Here is a 16,756-nt window from a genome sequence, read left to right as displayed (position 1 = left end):
GCCATAAACCTGGCTCTTCAATCTGGTTCTACCCAGTTTTATGACTGCCCTATTCGAGCCAATGTCAACATGCTCATTGATATAACTGTCCTGCAAGGCAGTTTCCTGTAGTCTTTCCTGCGGCCACACGAGTCTCCGAGCTTCAGACTCTCACAATAGGCCCAAGGGATACTGTGTTCCTCAAGGACAAGGGCAGTTATTACCACGTCCGACCTGCCTCCCCAAGGAGGTGTCGGCCTTTTATATCCACCAGGATATCTTCCTTCCGGTCTTATTTCCGAAGCCACTCTCTGTGCAAGGAGAGCAACGGTTGCCCTCCTTCGACATCTGCAGGGCGTCCGCAATCTATATCTAGCGGACAGAGCCCTCTCGTAACGCCCCCACAACCTTCATCATACCGGCATACCGGACGAAGGGCATACCTGTCTCCTCCTAGAGGATTTCATCTTCAATGACGTTGTGCATCTGCACCTCTTCTGTTTCGGCCCATGTGCCATAGAGCCACCTTGCTGCACATTCCGCCAGGGCTCACGCTTCTCAGCTGCCTTCCTGGCTCGCATTCCCTTTTGGGGGATGGGTTTTACACCTATCTGGTCCTCGGTCCACACCTTTGCCTCATTGGTCCGGGAGTCCAGAGCTGTTGCAGCCTCTGGCTTAGCGGTTGCGTTCTGCAACATCTAGCTCCGACCCCACCGCCTATGTAAGGCTTGGGAATCACCTAAATGGAATGCATAGGAGCAATCACTCGAAGAAGAAAAGACGGTTACTCACCGTAGTAACTGTTGTTCTTCGAGATGTGTTGCTCCTATCCATTCCAGACCCACCCTCCTTCCCCACTGTCGGAGTAGCCGGCAAGAAGGAACTGAGGAGCGGACGGGCCGGCTGGGGTATATATCCTGCGCTATAGCGGCGCTACTCCAGGGGGCGCCCAGCTGGCCCGCCGGAGTTGCTAGGGTAAAAATCTTCCGAAGAGCCGTGCACGCGCGGCGCGCACATCTAAATGGAATGGATAGGAGCAACACATCTCGAAGAACAACAGTTACTACGGTGAGTAACCGTCTTTTACTTGGCTTCAGTATTACCCATCCCTCTTAAATTTCTGCTTGGCATGTTTACTTCACCTTCCTCTTTGCTGTAAGGTATTGCTATTAAACTTAATATTTCTCTGTCAGATGCTTATTGTCCCTCTGAGCATGATGTGACTAGAGCTTTGGGACTCTGAACTTAACAAGATAGTGGCAGAGCTGGGAATAGAAGCTGTGATACGAGGCTGATCACTGTTTTAATTTCTTCCACTGAGAGTAGTGCCTAATTGGTAGCTAACTTCATTGACTTTTAGTATGTTTTGCCTTTCGTAAACTGCATTAAGTTCTTCATATGAAAGATGCTCGCAAATATTGGACCTCCTATTTATAATGGTCATACTTCAGAAAGAGTATTTGGGAAAACTCATGCAGGCATAGTTAAATCCAAATTAGCTGTAAATTGTAGCCACTGGCTTAGTGTCTAGATGGAAAAGATGCATGGATGAGAGCTAGCTGGTGGAAGCTCAATCTAAATAAAACTGAGGTGAAGTGGTTGCAAGAGCATACATCAAGCATTATATGCCCCCTCTCATTGTTTTGTTTGTGCCCATCAAGTATTAAAGGTAGCAATCCAGAAAATGCTGTTAAGCAACTGCTTGGTAGCAGTGTAAAGATTTTAGTACCTCTTCACTCTGGTTTGGAGATTCTTTCAGATGCAGACCTTGTTACTATCACCTCAAGCCCAGATTCGTGCAACACTGTCTACATGGGAAACCCCCTTTAAATCAGCATGGAAACTGAAGCTGGTCTGTACTGGCTTTCTATGGGTGGTGGAATTTTTAAAGTTTTGCTTCTAACATAGAAATGCACCCTCTGCCCTAGGTGCTGCCTAGATGCCATGGTAACTCTAATAAATGATGGCTTGGAACTGATTTACCTGAGATGTTTTCCTTCCTTTGCCATACTGCTGCCACCACCACAGTCAGTGAAGGTGTGTGAGCTACAGCCCACCACACTTTCTCTGTACCTAGTCCAAAATAACCTAAATTGGTTGGCCTTCAGGGCATGCTGCAAGGTCTGCCTTAGGGATGTAAATACTGTTTAAAAAGTTAACCATTTAAACAATTAAAAATATCGTCTGGGTGCAGCAGCCAGGGCGGCCTGTCCCGGGATTAACCTTTTACATCCCTAGCCTGTTCATTTACCTAGTCTTGGGGGATCGTAAATGCACATGTTCGGAAGAATGAGGAATCTTTTTTTTTTGTTTGTTTTTTTATTCTAGTTTGGGGAGAGACTTTGTAAAGAGTTACAAATCGGTTTAAGGCCTGTACCTGTAGAGCCCAGGGTAGGAACTGCTTTGTACTCTGCATTTACTTAAGTCAAAGATATAGTATAAATGTAGAGAGCAAAGTTGTAATTGTAAGTGTTTAGTAAAACTAATAAATTTTCCAGAAAAAACTTAGTAGCTGTTTTGGGGAATAGATGTATGAATTCTGTATGAGGTCAACAAAGTTCATGGGGCATAATTGCTTATTTTTCCAGCAAATTGAAAAGCTTCCTGCCTCTGTTTGTTTCATTTAAGTGTATGTAGACATTAAAAAAGCATCTATCCAGTGCCCTGAGTGCCTTTGCCATATATGGGGAGAAATAAAAAATGAATGCAGCTACCTCCCTGAACATTAAAAGAGAAGAGGAGGAAAATCACTCCAGTTGCAGACTTCCCACCCTCACTGTATGCATTCCAGCCCAATGCCTGGAAAATATTCTACAAAAACTATTTATCGGACTGCTGATGGCAGCTACCTGCCTTATTACTAAAATCACTAGGTTTTTTGTCACGTTTACAGCTGGAGTGCAGTGATTATTTCATTGTATTTGTCCTTTTAGGGAAGAGTAGTATGTTATCTGTCTTACCATTCACTGTAGCTCTATCTATGTCTAATACTTTCTAATAGTAATAATTTTCACTCTTACTCTGCAGACATCTATCTTCATTGCCAGTAATCTCTTTATTAGCTTCCCTGATATGCCTTAGCTTTCAGGGGAGTGGTAGTCTGTTTGTACAGCACTTCTCTTAAATTTAGGAAATATAACTGTCAACAAAAGCCTTGGTGTAGATGCAGTTATACCAGCAAAAAGTCTTGTAGCTTATTCATTCAGGAAACTGGCTTAAACGATACAATCCAAAGAAACTGTCTCCATTAGGGAGGCATTCCAGGTATAGGTATACCAGCAACCCCTTTTAAATGTAAGCAAGGCCTAAATATCTGCAAAGATTAGAGCAGGGGTTCTCAGACTAGGGGTCAGGACCCCTCAGGGGGTCGTGAGCTGTCTACCTGCACCCCAAACCCTGCTTGCCTCCAGCATTTATAATGCTGTTAAATATATTAAAAAAGTGTTTAATTTGTTAGGGGGGTCGCACTCAGAGGCTTGCTATGTGAAAGGGGTTGCCAGTAAAGAAGTTTTGAGACCCACTGGATTAGAGAGACAGACAGGATTCACTCTGACTGGATGTGGGAGAGGAAAGACTCAATATTTGAACACCCAGGGAAGATTTTAAATGCTCCAAACAACTTCTTAAATGAGACTGAAGAAAACACAGGGCATTTCTTGAGTAGTCAAATACATTCCTCCTCTAGTCAAATACATTCATCCTTAATGCAATTCACAATTGACTAGTCTTCCCATTCTTTCTTATGTGCATGCATAAAAGTAAAACACCAAAGGATGATTTGATATATTTTGGTACAGCCAGAGAATTTAAAAATAGAATCTGATCCTGAACCATAGTCCCTGACAAATGTGCATGGCACCTTTGGATTCTTGACCAATATTTGTGTGCGGGTGTGTGTGGGGGGGTGTTTGTGTGTTTTTAAATAAATGGTGTGACCCTATCCTGGATTATTTATTGATTTATTCAGTGGCAGTGGGAACCTTTCATAATCTACATGCACAAGAGGAAAGAGCGAGACATTTATTACCCGAGCTACCTGTCCTTTCATGGAAGGAAAACATGCCTTTTTCATGTTCCATTGGTTTTTCTCTTTGAATACTATTACTTCTTTCCTTTGGAAAAGAATGCTTCAATTACTAGTACGCCAGTGACCTTTCACCTCAATTACATGTAATGCAAAATGCACTCCCATATCTAGTGTACAGACTCATTTTCTTGGAATGTAGTTGGCCATAAATTTAGATTAATTCAAATAAAACATGGCTTTTCACTCTGATATTTTTCCCCTTTGAGTCTTTAGTGAACTTCAGCACTGGGGAAGGGAGGGAGAAGGGAAATATTTAACTACGATGCTAAAGTGTTTGACTCAATGTGGCTTAGAGTGGAAGACTTTGTATTCTGTAAGTTGCTGTTATAAAAACTTATTACTGCTTTAAAAGATTTTTAAGCTCATGTACAGCAAAAATGTTTTGAGAACCAAGTGTACGTCCTTTAAAACATCTTGAAATTACAAATGAAAAACCCAAAAGTGAGAGCTTTATGGCCTTTGAATAAATGATTTGAGACACTAAAAATTCAGATTTATAATTTGACTTCTGTGCTTATACACTGCTATTGTGTGAAAGATATTAGGTAAATGTGTCCACATCTTGGGAAAGGAAAGTAGCTGGAATTTAGTAGGCCCTCACACTTGGCAGTAAAAACTAGCTTGGCTCTTACCACTAATCTAAAAGAATAAATGTTACCTCTTTTTGAAGATTTAAGAGGAAATACTCTGCAATCATTTGAATGTAGAGTGAGGTTAAGAAAATGAAACTTGTCACTCCAGCCTGTTGCCACTTAACAATCCAAAACCAGTGCCTATGTAACCACTACCTCCTGCTGTTATTTTATCTGCTTTCCTAAGCATTAGGAATCGATGCAATATGGTGGATTATGTCCAGGTCTAGTGTCAGTATCATAGGTCAGGGCAATTGCACCTGTATTTTTCCCTCATGGTCCTACAGAGGCACCCACTTCTAAGTTTCCAGCTCTCCAGCAAGTCACCTGTTTTTGTGGGGAGATGCATCTCTCTCCTTTTTGACAGGAGTATTTTGAGGCTGCACAGTTCCCTGTCTACACTGTGAATTCCCCAGCAAAGTTGGACTGCCTAAAGCAGGCCTGCTTTATATCCTCTGAGGAGAGAAGCAAACAGTGTAACTGCTACAGTTAAGTTAGCACACAGCTCTAAGCAAGCACATTTATTCTTAAGATAAAAGCATTATAGAGAAAACAGGGTTTTTTTGTTTTTGTTTTAAATTACACACGTGCTAACAAGTTTACTAAAGCAACTCCAGCAAGGGGTTTTCTGTGGATACAAGTTCATGACTGTCTTGGCTCAGAACAAGCATTCCTATGAATTAGAGACTCACTCCAACCCATTTTGCATCTTTGCTCAGCAGAGACTGTGAATAGGTAATCGGCCAGATAAAGGCTGGTTTCAGAGGTGGGTAGTTAGTGTTCTCCTCAACTTTCCTGGAAACTCACTCACCTGCCTGACCCATTATTTTAAGACTTTTGAAACTCAGTGCTTCCCAGTGTTGACATTAGTGCTCTCTTCCTCGAGTTAAATACAACCCCACAATAATACAATACATACTTGCATTTTTAATACAGTGAATTCATAAGATACTTACTATTAATTCAGTAAGGTTTGTTCGGGAAATTGCCATATCTGTCAGTCAGCATCGAAAACAATTATCTGCTCTTATGTCAAGTAATAAATATCTTAGCTTGTAATTTTAGAATGGCTGCATAACATCAGTCTTTATGCGACTATTCTAAAGGTAGCCACATTTTTATTAATTGCATGTGTGGGAAGTAATGTTGCTTACCTGAGGTGTTAAGCAAAGATTATGCTCTTATGCCTCTTCAGGGGAAAGTATGTAGATACTGAGTATCAGAAATGTCTTTCACTATTGATTGTTTTCCTTGCAGGAATTGAAAGATGTGGGTCATCGTGATCAGATGGCTGCAGCTAGAGGAATTCTGCAGAAGAACATTCCTATACTTTACACTGCTTCCCAGGCCTGTCTGCAGCACCCAGATGTAGCAGCTTACAAAGCCAACAGGGACTTGATTTACAAACAACTGCAGCAGGCGGTCACAGGCATCTCAAATGCAGCTCAAGCTACAGCATCTGATGATGCTGCCCAACAGCAGGGTGGAGGGGGAGAGCTGGCTTATGCACTTAACAATTTTGATGTAAGTATTGAACCTCTTTCGAAAAAGTATAGCTTAAATCTGCTTGTAAATCAGTTAAAGGCAAGAGAAGTTCATGGGAGTAACTTTGACAACCATGAAATTGTATTTTGAGGGAGGATAATCTGTTAGCAATATATAGAGACTACCGTACTTTAATACTATCTGAAAGATCTTTTTGTATTGAAGGCCTCCTATTTTTGTGATCATCAAAACCTTTATGTTTATATTAATAAAATTAGAATTTATGTTGACTGTAAAATACACACAAGAGCCACACTGATTCTGACTGGAGACTTGTGAATTGCCAAATTCAGAGCAAACTAGCCTTGTACAAACAAAATAACGAGACTTAATCACAATATCTTCTGGTCATTATTTAGAAATTTAGTATAGCTTTAATGATGTAATACAGTATAGCCTGACAGTAAATATTCTCTATCTAATACATTATTGTAGTGTATTAATAGCATGAGCTCTCACTATAATGCCACAAGCACTCTGCTGAAAAATGTAAGTATCGCGACCTTTGAGAATTATTCAGTTTGGAGATTATTCAGGGAGGAGGGGTGTATGCCACAAGTGCTCTGAGAGACTAGTAGAAAACTACTGTTCCAAAAGTCCAAGTGATAGGACTCATGATGTGCTATTTGGGTGCATTGAAATGAAATTTTACTGGAAACTCGTAACGTATGAAGTAGTTTTACTGGCGCTTGTTTGTTTGTATTATTACTAGATGGAGGTCACCTCAATCACATACTTTATTGCATGCTTATTAGAGAGATTATTTGGGCTACGAGATTAGCTTTAAAACGATTACTGATGGCAGCCTTGGTCTTGGTTTCTGTAGTTACAATGATCTTTGAATAATAAAGAAGTTTTTAGTAATATACTTCATAAAAACCTACGTTAGGAAACATTTAATACAGCTATTTTTAAGTCTTGCTCACTTCCCACTATTCAGCTAGCCTGCCTCACTTTGGCAACTGTTACTCCCCCTTTTTGGCCCTACCTCTTTTTCCTTTAACCCATTGACCTCTCTGAACACTTGTTCTCCTACCCCTCCAAAAAAAGGGAAACAAAATAATCTAAAACAGATGCATATATAAATATGCAATAGACATGTGGCAGCCAGCTTGCTCACTTCGCTTGTATATTAAATCTCTTTTCCCATACACTTAATCTCTAGGCTTTGCCTACACTAGGGAATTTTTACAGAAAACTCCACCTGTAGCTGGGTCAGCTGAACCAATGTTTGCAACATTTAGAAGTCCTAATATAGACTTCGGGCTCCAGCAGCTGCTTTTGGCACCACATTGAATTATAGTTGCTCTGAGTAAGTTTAATTGACATAGTGCCTGAAAATGGCTTGCCAGAGTCAGCCATCTACACTAAGGTTCCCAATGTTGCTAACATTTGTGCATCTGAAACAGGGTTAGCAATGGTTAAAGAGGCTTTAGAGAAATTTCCAGACAGGTGTTTTAGGTTGTATCCCCTTCTGGACTCTGTCTTCCATTCTACACTTAACCGAATGGAATCCTCAATCTTGACTGGCTCTTCTGAGTGCTAACATGAAATTGGCAATGTTATGATTAAGCTTTTAATATGGAATGCTTTTTGGGGGAGATGGTAATGGGAGAACTGTGCTGTAGTTCAGCCTTGGCTTTGCTGATTTAGCTCAAATCGTTTAATGTGATGTTTCTAGTAGGACCAAGTAGCTAACTTTCTTTGTTCTGCTAACTTAAATAGAAGTGGCTCAAGTGTTACATGGTTGGGCTTTCTGGCCCTGAGACTTCAGCTAGGGAAGTGGTCCCCAACCCTTTTTGTCTGGCGGGCACCAGACGACAAGCCACGGAGGACCGTGGCTGCGGACGAGCATCCGCCAAAATTCCACCAACAAGTAGCAACGTCCATAGGCATTGCCACCAAAATGTTGCTGACAAGCAGCGTCATCCAGAGGCGTTACCACCGAAATACCGCCGAAAATCGGCAGCATTTCAGCGGCGACACCTCTGGATGATGCAGCTTGTTGGCGGCATTTCGGCAGATGCTCGTCTGCCAGTCAGTACACGGGCACACTTAGATGCCCCAGCGGGCACCATGGTGCCCGGGGGAACCGTATTGGGGGACCCCTGAGCTAGGGAGTCTTCTCTTGCAGTATAGTCAGTGTGAATAGCTGTAATGAGGCCTTTCCATGCCTTCATTTCCAACTAGAAGAAGGGGGAGTAAGAGAATAGGCGTTCATTTATACCAGTGGTTCTCAAACTTTTGTACCGGTGACCCCTTTCAAATAGCAAACCTCTGAGTGCGACCCTCCTAATAAATTAAAAACACTTTTGAATATATTTAATACCATTATAAATGCTGGAGGGAAACCAGGGTTTGGGGTGGTAGCGGACAGCTCGCAACCCACCTCCCAACCCCCAGTTTGAGAACCTCTCCCCAGGTAATTTCCTGCTAACAGCCAAGTAGTAGAGAGTTCTTTTTGTATAGACTGTGCTTCCGGCTTACTGTGCTGTTAGAACTATGATATAATTTTAAATAAGTACCAAAAGATATCTAGAATGTTGATTAACTATATCTGGCTCCAGTGCCATACTGGATGAGTAGCATGTCAATAGCTTGTATTGATGGTTCAGATTTGCAGTAACAACACTATAAATGTGTAGGAAGAATGCTGTAGTGTGCCCTAAAGAGACCCTACACGCTTCAGAATTCCTATAAGTAGCTGTGGTGTCTTTGTAGAGGGAAAAACTGGCTGCTACATAAAGTCAGTGCTCCTGGAGCTTAGTCTATGTTATGAACTGACTATCTGAATGTCAATTCAGAAGTTTCAGCACTCTTTCTAAAGCAGCTAAAATGGCACACCACCCCCCCACCCCCAAATTCCATAAGTATCTGCAGTTTATTTGAACAAGTCACACAGTTTCAGACTGAAATGAATTTCTGTGATGGCATTGCCACCCCCCCCCCCCCAATAAAAGTAGATCAGCTGGTGCAGCCTTAACTCTCTCAGTATGAGCTGTGCTGCAGTAAGACTCAATTAATATAAACCACTGATTTGCTTGAAGATATCGGCTTCTGTGATGTTTAAATCTTACTGTAAATATTTCACATCAAAACTTTTTTGCTTTTGAGAACAACTTACCTTGTCTGTCCCAATTTATCCAGTCCCTTCCCCTCCCCCTCTATGTAATCATTCAGAGTATCACCATAGTTAATCTACACTAGATAGACTTCCAAAATCATCTTGTTTATGATGGGGGTAATTGAATTTGACAGCTGAAATAATTAAGTCTTGTACAGATTGAAACAGTTACCTAGAGTTCAGTAGCATGAACCTGATTTATCCTGGCATTTTTAAATTTGGAATTCCTGTAACATGCTTTCTTGTGGCCAAATTTTGTTTAGCTGTCAACATACAATGCTAGTAATTTCTTGCAGTAACATAATCCATTGGGGAAGCCTCTAAAAATTTACTATACTACCTAGGAAAGTTTGTTCTCATCTATCACAAGCACACTTTTTTGGTTGTGTTTCAGGACAGAGAATAGATTTGCTATAACTATTCCAAGACTGGCTCATTTTGATGGAAAAATGGTAACAAGTGATGTCAGTTACTGATTACTGTAAACTTTCCTTTACTAGAAACAAATTATTGTGGATCCTTTGAGCTTCAGTGAGGAACGTTTTAGGCCTTCCCTGGAAGAGCGCCTGGAGAGCATCATTAGTGGAGCAGCCCTAATGGCTGATTCATCTTGCACACGTGATGACCGACGGGAACGCATAGTTGCAGAGTGTAATGCAGTGCGACAGGCCTTGCAGGATCTACTTTCAGAGTACATGGGGAATGTAAGTATTCTAGACATCCTAATTTTAAGGTGGTTGTTTTAACTTCCATATATGAGGACTTCAAAACTAGCAATGAAACTGTATTCCTTGATCTTAAAAAGCATCTTATTTGCATGAAGGGTATTATAATACTGAAAATGAAAACAGTGGGACTTTTTTTTCTTTCCTTACTCTTCCAAGAAACTGCTTATCGCCACAAAATCCTAATTCCAGAAATTCTTTAATGTTTGAGTGAGTTCTTAACCAGTTATTGGTTTAAATTTGTAACATAAAGAAGAATTAGAATGTAATACATAATTAGAACTTTTGATAATTTGGGGATGATGGCAGGAAGGTGTTTTTCAATATCTTTTCAATTAACCTTGTATCTCTCAATGCATAATTATTTTCAACCGAATATCTGCATTTCAGGATTGATTGTGAGTTACTTTCACTCAACTTGATCAATGATGATGCTTTAATTTTAATTTCACACAGTGAGAATTGCAGTACTTTTCTGGCTCCAAAAAAAAGCCATTGTTAGCATCGGATTCAGAGCAGTATGCCCTCAAGGAGTTGAAGTTTAGACTGTCTAAAATGGTTAAAGTATCTGCTATTTGTTTTTTCTCTGTAAAGAACCTGGATATGCTTATTTCAGTCACGTCACTCTGAAGATTTAGATGAGCCTACGTATTTTGGGGACCATGGCTCTTAATGTTTTTCTACTGTCTAACTTTTCTCTACTTAAACCAAACTAGGTAGGAATAGAGGGTAGCCTTTTGCCGTGCTGAAAGTTGAATAATGGAATGGCTCCATGTTCTGTAATATTAAGCCCTGGACCTATTAACAAAACCTTCTGGAGAAGGTACGCAACTTGCAGATGGCAGAACTTATTTAAATAAATGAGAACAAGTGAACTTCTTGAGGGACTGTTAAGTACCCTACAAAACTAGATAAATGGGCTTATATGGTGGCAGATGAAATTAACGACAAAGACAAGGGAATATGCATTTGAGTTAAAAATTCAGTAACTAGAACCACTGTATTGGGGTGGGAAGTGGTGTTCATTTCTGACCAACTCATCTAAAGGCTGAAGTAGAACGAATCAATGGATAAATGACAAAAGTGATTAATGGCATGGAAACACCTCCAAGTGTTTGTGGAAAAACAAAGATGGATTAGGACCGTTTAGTTTAGAGAAGATTTTCAAAATAAGTAAGGGTAATGGAGAAGGTAAATCAGGGTAAATGCTGTCTTACAATATAGAACAAGGACTGTCAAACAAAGCTGAAAGGCAACAAACATTAAAAGGGAATACTTTTTACAATGTACATTTAAACTGTGAAACTCATTGCTATGAGACATTAAATGCTTGACAGAATTCAAAAATTAAGTATTTATATGGAAAATGAAAATATCCCCAGTTACAATAGCTCAACTTTTTAAAAAGGGATATAAACCCTTGTATTGCAGGTCAGAAGCAAACCACTAACTTGCGACACTTAAGGGGAAAAAATTCACCCTGTGGGCAAGATATATTACAGGGTGTTGTACACCTTCATGTGAATCATCTAGAGTAGCAGCTAGATTCGAGAATGTATGCCTACCAGTTGATAGCTACAACTGTAGCAAGAGGTAAATGTCCTGATTTTTTTGGTGGGGGAAGGATGAGGATGTTGAAACTTGTTCAGCGGCCACTGTAAGACTTCATAGCTGTGGATTTCTTTCTGCCAAGATGAGTATTGTATTTGTTTAGCTGTGTACTGTTAACCTGTGTGGTATGCTAGTTAAAGGTATACCTTCTGAGCTGGGAAGAATGTATTCTTATTTATCTTTATTTTTAACACATTGTGAAATTAGTGATGCATAATGATTTTTTTTTTTAATCTCTGCCATACTGTGATTATAGGCAGCCTATCTTGGAAAAATGAGATTAAGAAGCTCAGTGAAATCAAGTGGAAAAAGCAATCGATAAGTCGTTGTAAACATTTGGGACACTGTTTAAAAATATATATCACAGCTAGAAAAATCTTAAATGTTTAAGTCAAAGAATGAATCACACAGACAATTTTCAACGGTGAAAAAGGAACAAAGCACTGCCATAGAAGCCAGCTTTCTCCAGTTGATGTAGACTTGTTTTCCCACAGTCTCCTATAAAAAAAAGAAATTAAGTTGGCATAAGAGCATGATCAGGCATTCAGTCTTTCCTGCAATTGCACAATACTAATTGTGCAGCATAAATCTTATTTGAGTGGTAGAAGCAAAGGTATTGAAAAGTGCCAAGTTTTGAAATGGAAGACTGAGGTAGGATCATACAGAAAATGTGTGTTTGGGGATAGAAATGTCCTAAAGTGGACACACTTCCAGTCTTAGAGACTTTATTTCTAAAGAATTCTATAGTTTCTGGGATGCCTTTCAGATGTTGTAGGCATACTAGAGCTGCTCCTAAATAGTGTGTACTCTGACTTAAATTTTTGTGTTTTGAGGACAATGGATAAGCAGATTAATTCTCTGATCCCTTGGGTTCCACCCCTAAGTGCTCTGTAAAAGGTTGTGGGTATCAGGCTTGCTGTGATGTGATATGACATTTTCCATTTGATTCCACTAGAAGTGCAGAGTTTTAAGCAGCAAAAGATGTATTCACCAGACTTGTCTGAGGCTTCTCCAGTGTCCTTGGCACCTGCTGGCATCATCATTAAGGTTTCCAGCTTGGTCCTAAAGCAGGGGTGGGCAAAGTACAGCCTGTGGGCCGGATCCGGCCCACCAGGCATTTTAATCCGGCCCTTGAACTCCCGCTGGGGAGCGGGTTCTGGGGCTTGGCCCCTCCAGTGTCCCAGTCAGAGAGCAGGTTTGAGGGCCACACCATGTGGCTCCTGGAAGCAGTGGCATGCTCCCCCCCCGCTCCTATGCGTAGGGGCAGCCAGGGGCCTCTGCTCTGCATGCTTCCCCTGCCCCAAGCGCTGCCCCTGCAAATGGAGCAGCGTGCAGAACTGCCTTGCCTTGCCTCCACATAAGAGCTGGAGGAGGGACATGCCGCTGCTTCCGGGAGCCACTTGAGGTAAGCAGCTTGCCGGAGCCTGTACCCCTGAGCTCCCCTTGCCTCAGCCCTGATCTGCCTCCCACCCTCCAAACCCCTCAATACCAGCCCAGAGCATCCTCTTGCACCCCAAATCCCTCACCTGCCGCCCCACCCCAGAGCCTGCACCCCAGTTGGAGCCTGCGCACCTTCCCACACCCCAACCCCGTGCCCTAGCCCTGATCCCCCTCTGAACCCCTCAGTCCCAGCCCGGAGCACCCTCCTACTCCCCAAACTCCTGAGCCTCAGCCCCAGCCCAGAGCCCCCTCACGCACCCTGAACTCCTCTTTTCTGGCCCCACCCCAGAGCCAGCACCCCCAACCCCAATTTTGTGAGCTTTCATGGCCCACCATACAACTTCTGTTCCCAGATGTGGCTCTCAGGCCAAAAAATTTGCCCACCCCTATCCTAATGGCATGAAATGTGACCTGTTGCACTAAACTGAGGAGGGAATCTTGCCCCCTGTGGCTGATTTCAGAACTGTGGCCTCTTCACTTAGTTCCATGTATATTTCCCCTCCCTCTTTATCCCTGAGAGCACCTGTCCTTTATCAGCACTGACTGACATGTTTTCTAAGCCATCAATATCTTCTTCCATAAGCTTGGTTTCTCCACTTCATTGCAATCCAGTAGCCACTGCTTTATAACCTCAATGCCAGCTCTGGTGGGGGATAATTGTTCATTAGTTTATATAACAAATTTACAGATATAAGTGCCTGATGTAAAATCATCCATCAGGCTGCTTGTTTCACACTTGCAGTTTAGAATTTACTCTTTGGTGTAAGTCTGCGGAGCCTGTTTAGGGATAATGTGGACTTTAAGGAAGTACACAAAAGACATAGAGGGTTGGTATTTTTCTTTGATATACATGCTGTTTGCTCAGAAGTTCTCTGAGGCTAAGGCCTTTTGTTTTTGAGGCATTTTCTTCCAAGTTTTAACTATTTTTTTTTAAGAGGGATTGCAACACACACTGTCGTCAGTCCAATTTTTATGATTCAGTAAATAACTAGAGCCCTGCAAATCTGCAGATACCTGCTTTATATCCGCGGAGCATGTTTGCAGATCGCAGATTGGATGATGGGTACAGATTTTATATCCACGCAGGGCTTTACAAGTAACTCTTCTTTTTAATCTTCAAGGCTGGGATTTGTGATACTGATATCTTTCTTTATGGGAGTGCTCTCACACCTTCTGTAGTGAAGTAGTTTTCCCCGTTGAAATTTTCCTTTTAATTAGCTAAAAGTTTTTGGTAATAGTGCTGAGAGGAAGAGCAAGAAGAGAGGGCTAAAACCCCCGCTATTGCAGTAGGAGGACCGAAAGCTTTGGTCCAGCCTGACCGACTGGGGAAGAGCATAACAGCCCAGGTGGTATTTTGGATGCAAGAAACTGAAGTTGAGTTTCTCAAAAAACCATTGACAACCACAACTCCATCTATAACATACAACTCTCTCAAGATTTAAATAAGTTTCTTAACAGTTAACCATGGCAGATCATTCAAATACTCCAAGTATTTGAGTCCTAGAAGGATTTTATTAAATGTTAAAGTGTTTGTATGTAGTTTGGCTGTCCAACAGCCACTTATAGTCGTATCAATGTGCTATATATTGTTCTTTCCTCTACCTCCAAGAACCCACTTGAATGATGCTCAAGTGAATGTCAAGTTTAATCTTATCATAGTAAGCAAGATGCAGAACACACATTTAAGTACCAAAAAAAAGCACTTATTCACGATTGCCAAAATTAATACATAGGTGTCTAGAGACAAAATAAGTTGAGGCCCTGCAGTGTGTCCTAACCAGACACTGTATAGGATAGAGCCATCCTGAACCAACTGTAATTGTGACATTGACTGGACTCCAGTAACAAACTGTGGGGGAAAACACCCACAATACCAGAGACAGAGATAATTCTTGCCAATCTCTTCCTAATACTTCAGTATCACCTGAATTTTATCCAGATTGATCTTCAGATAGGTAGCTCTCATCCATATCTCCGTGTCTCTTGCCTTTGGCTAGGCATGCACTAGCATTAGCTGGAAAAGGTAAAACAGGCATATGAAACTGGGTATTGTTATACCAAAAGTACCCTCGCTCTTTCCTCCTCACTGACCTTCCTAATGGACCAAAAAGGGCCAGATGGGATTTTGTGCTGCTACTTCACACCACCACCACCACATAGGCCTTGTCTAAATGCAGAAATTCCACTCAATTTAAGGGGAGTGGGGTGGGGGGTTTACATCAGTTTAAGTAACTCGGTAACTGCTTTGTGTGTGGTCGTTCTTGCCATAGACTTAAACCTGGCTGACATCCATTTAGCTTGCTCTATTATTTAGGATAAATGTTGGGGGTTATGATTTGTGATTGGAGGTTACCAAAAATATAACTGATAAAAAAAAATGTACTAGACAAGTCCATCACTGGCTATTAGCCAAGATGGTCAGGGTTGTGACATCATGCTTGGGGCAATCCTAAACCTCTGACTGCAAGAAACTGAGAGGGAAAGATGGGTGGATCACTCCAACTGCCCTGTTCTAGCACTGGCCACTGTCAGACAGGATACTGGCCTAGTAGACCATTGTTCTGATTCAGTATGACATTTCTTATGTTGGAAAATAGGCCACGGGACGTTAATGAAAACCTTATGTTAAGGACAGAGGTTTTCACTCTATTTGATAAGTCTTCTCTCTTCTGACTATACTGAGCTTGTAATAAGCAACAATGCACTGATTTTTTGCTTTACTGTGTTACTTAATTACTTTGTTACTGAGCTAGAAAACTAGGGTAGGATGTAAAGCTTTAAAGCATACATTAAGGCTTTGAAAATGTGTTAATGTTTAATGTAAGTACTCTGAGGGGTGGGGAGGATTTGGGTCCCATTCCCCCTCTCCTCCCCCCCCCCCCACTAGGACCCTCATCCTGAGGAGGTGCTGGCGGGATGATTTCATAGGAGTTATCAGTTCAGTAACAGGCACAGCATATATCCCATGGAACGTGTGTGTATATATATTGATGCTGGTGCAAGCCACTAATTAAATTTTTGACACAAAACAGTTTGTTTGCCTCTTAAACTTAGAGATAGTGAAGCTATTTACCATAATCACTGATCAAGCCTCATTCCTGTTGGTTGAGGAAAGGCTGTTTAATCTACTGCAGCTAGACGCTCAGTACAATAGTGCCCACCGTGTGAGGAAATCTGAAAACTTGAGGATGGATTCAGCCAGAGTGTGTGCCATTCTATCCTTGAGCTGTGTGAGGGAGATGGGAGTGTCGGATGTCTTCACAAGAGTTGGGAAGCCTGTCTCTTTAACACATGGAGCCCTGAGGAAATTGACAAGCTAGAACCTACACAAATGTATTAGAGCTTTGTGCAGTTTGTTTGGGTGTTAAAGCTTTTCAGATCTCCACTTCCAACTGTCCCCTCTCCTTGCCCCCCACAAGTGGTTCAGGTGCTGACAAATAGCACTGCTGTGTGATATAGAAGATTCACTACCAGTGTGTGTAGTGCTGTCCAGCCTGACTGTTCCTTTAGATTGTTTGTGGCACGTGGAGACTGTAAATTATTACAGTTTATTGCAGCCAAATCTTTGACCATGCAGGTGTATCAGTACCTGAAGGTCTTGGAACACATTCCA

The 16,756-nt window shown here is 41.5% G+C and overlaps 1 protein-coding gene across 1 annotated transcript in view; it reads left to right on the top strand.

Annotated features, from left to right (window-relative positions):
• Positions 1 to 16,756, top strand: part of CTNNA1 (catenin alpha 1) — a 220,161-nt gene that overhangs the window by 60,115 nt on the left and 143,290 nt on the right. Inside the window, exons 6-7 of the mRNA XM_045027314.1 lie at positions 5,956 to 6,222; positions 9,868 to 10,071. Coding sequence (XP_044883249.1) covers positions 5,956 to 6,222; positions 9,868 to 10,071 — 471 coding nt within the window. The remainder of the gene's footprint in view (positions 1 to 5,955; positions 6,223 to 9,867; positions 10,072 to 16,756) is intronic.

Source organism: Mauremys mutica, chromosome 8 (assembly GCF_020497125.1).
Source record: "Mauremys mutica isolate MM-2020 ecotype Southern chromosome 8, ASM2049712v1, whole genome shotgun sequence".
Lineage (NCBI taxonomy): Eukaryota > Metazoa > Chordata > Testudines > Geoemydidae > Mauremys > Mauremys mutica.
This window is presented reverse-complemented; position numbering and strand designations above follow the sequence as displayed.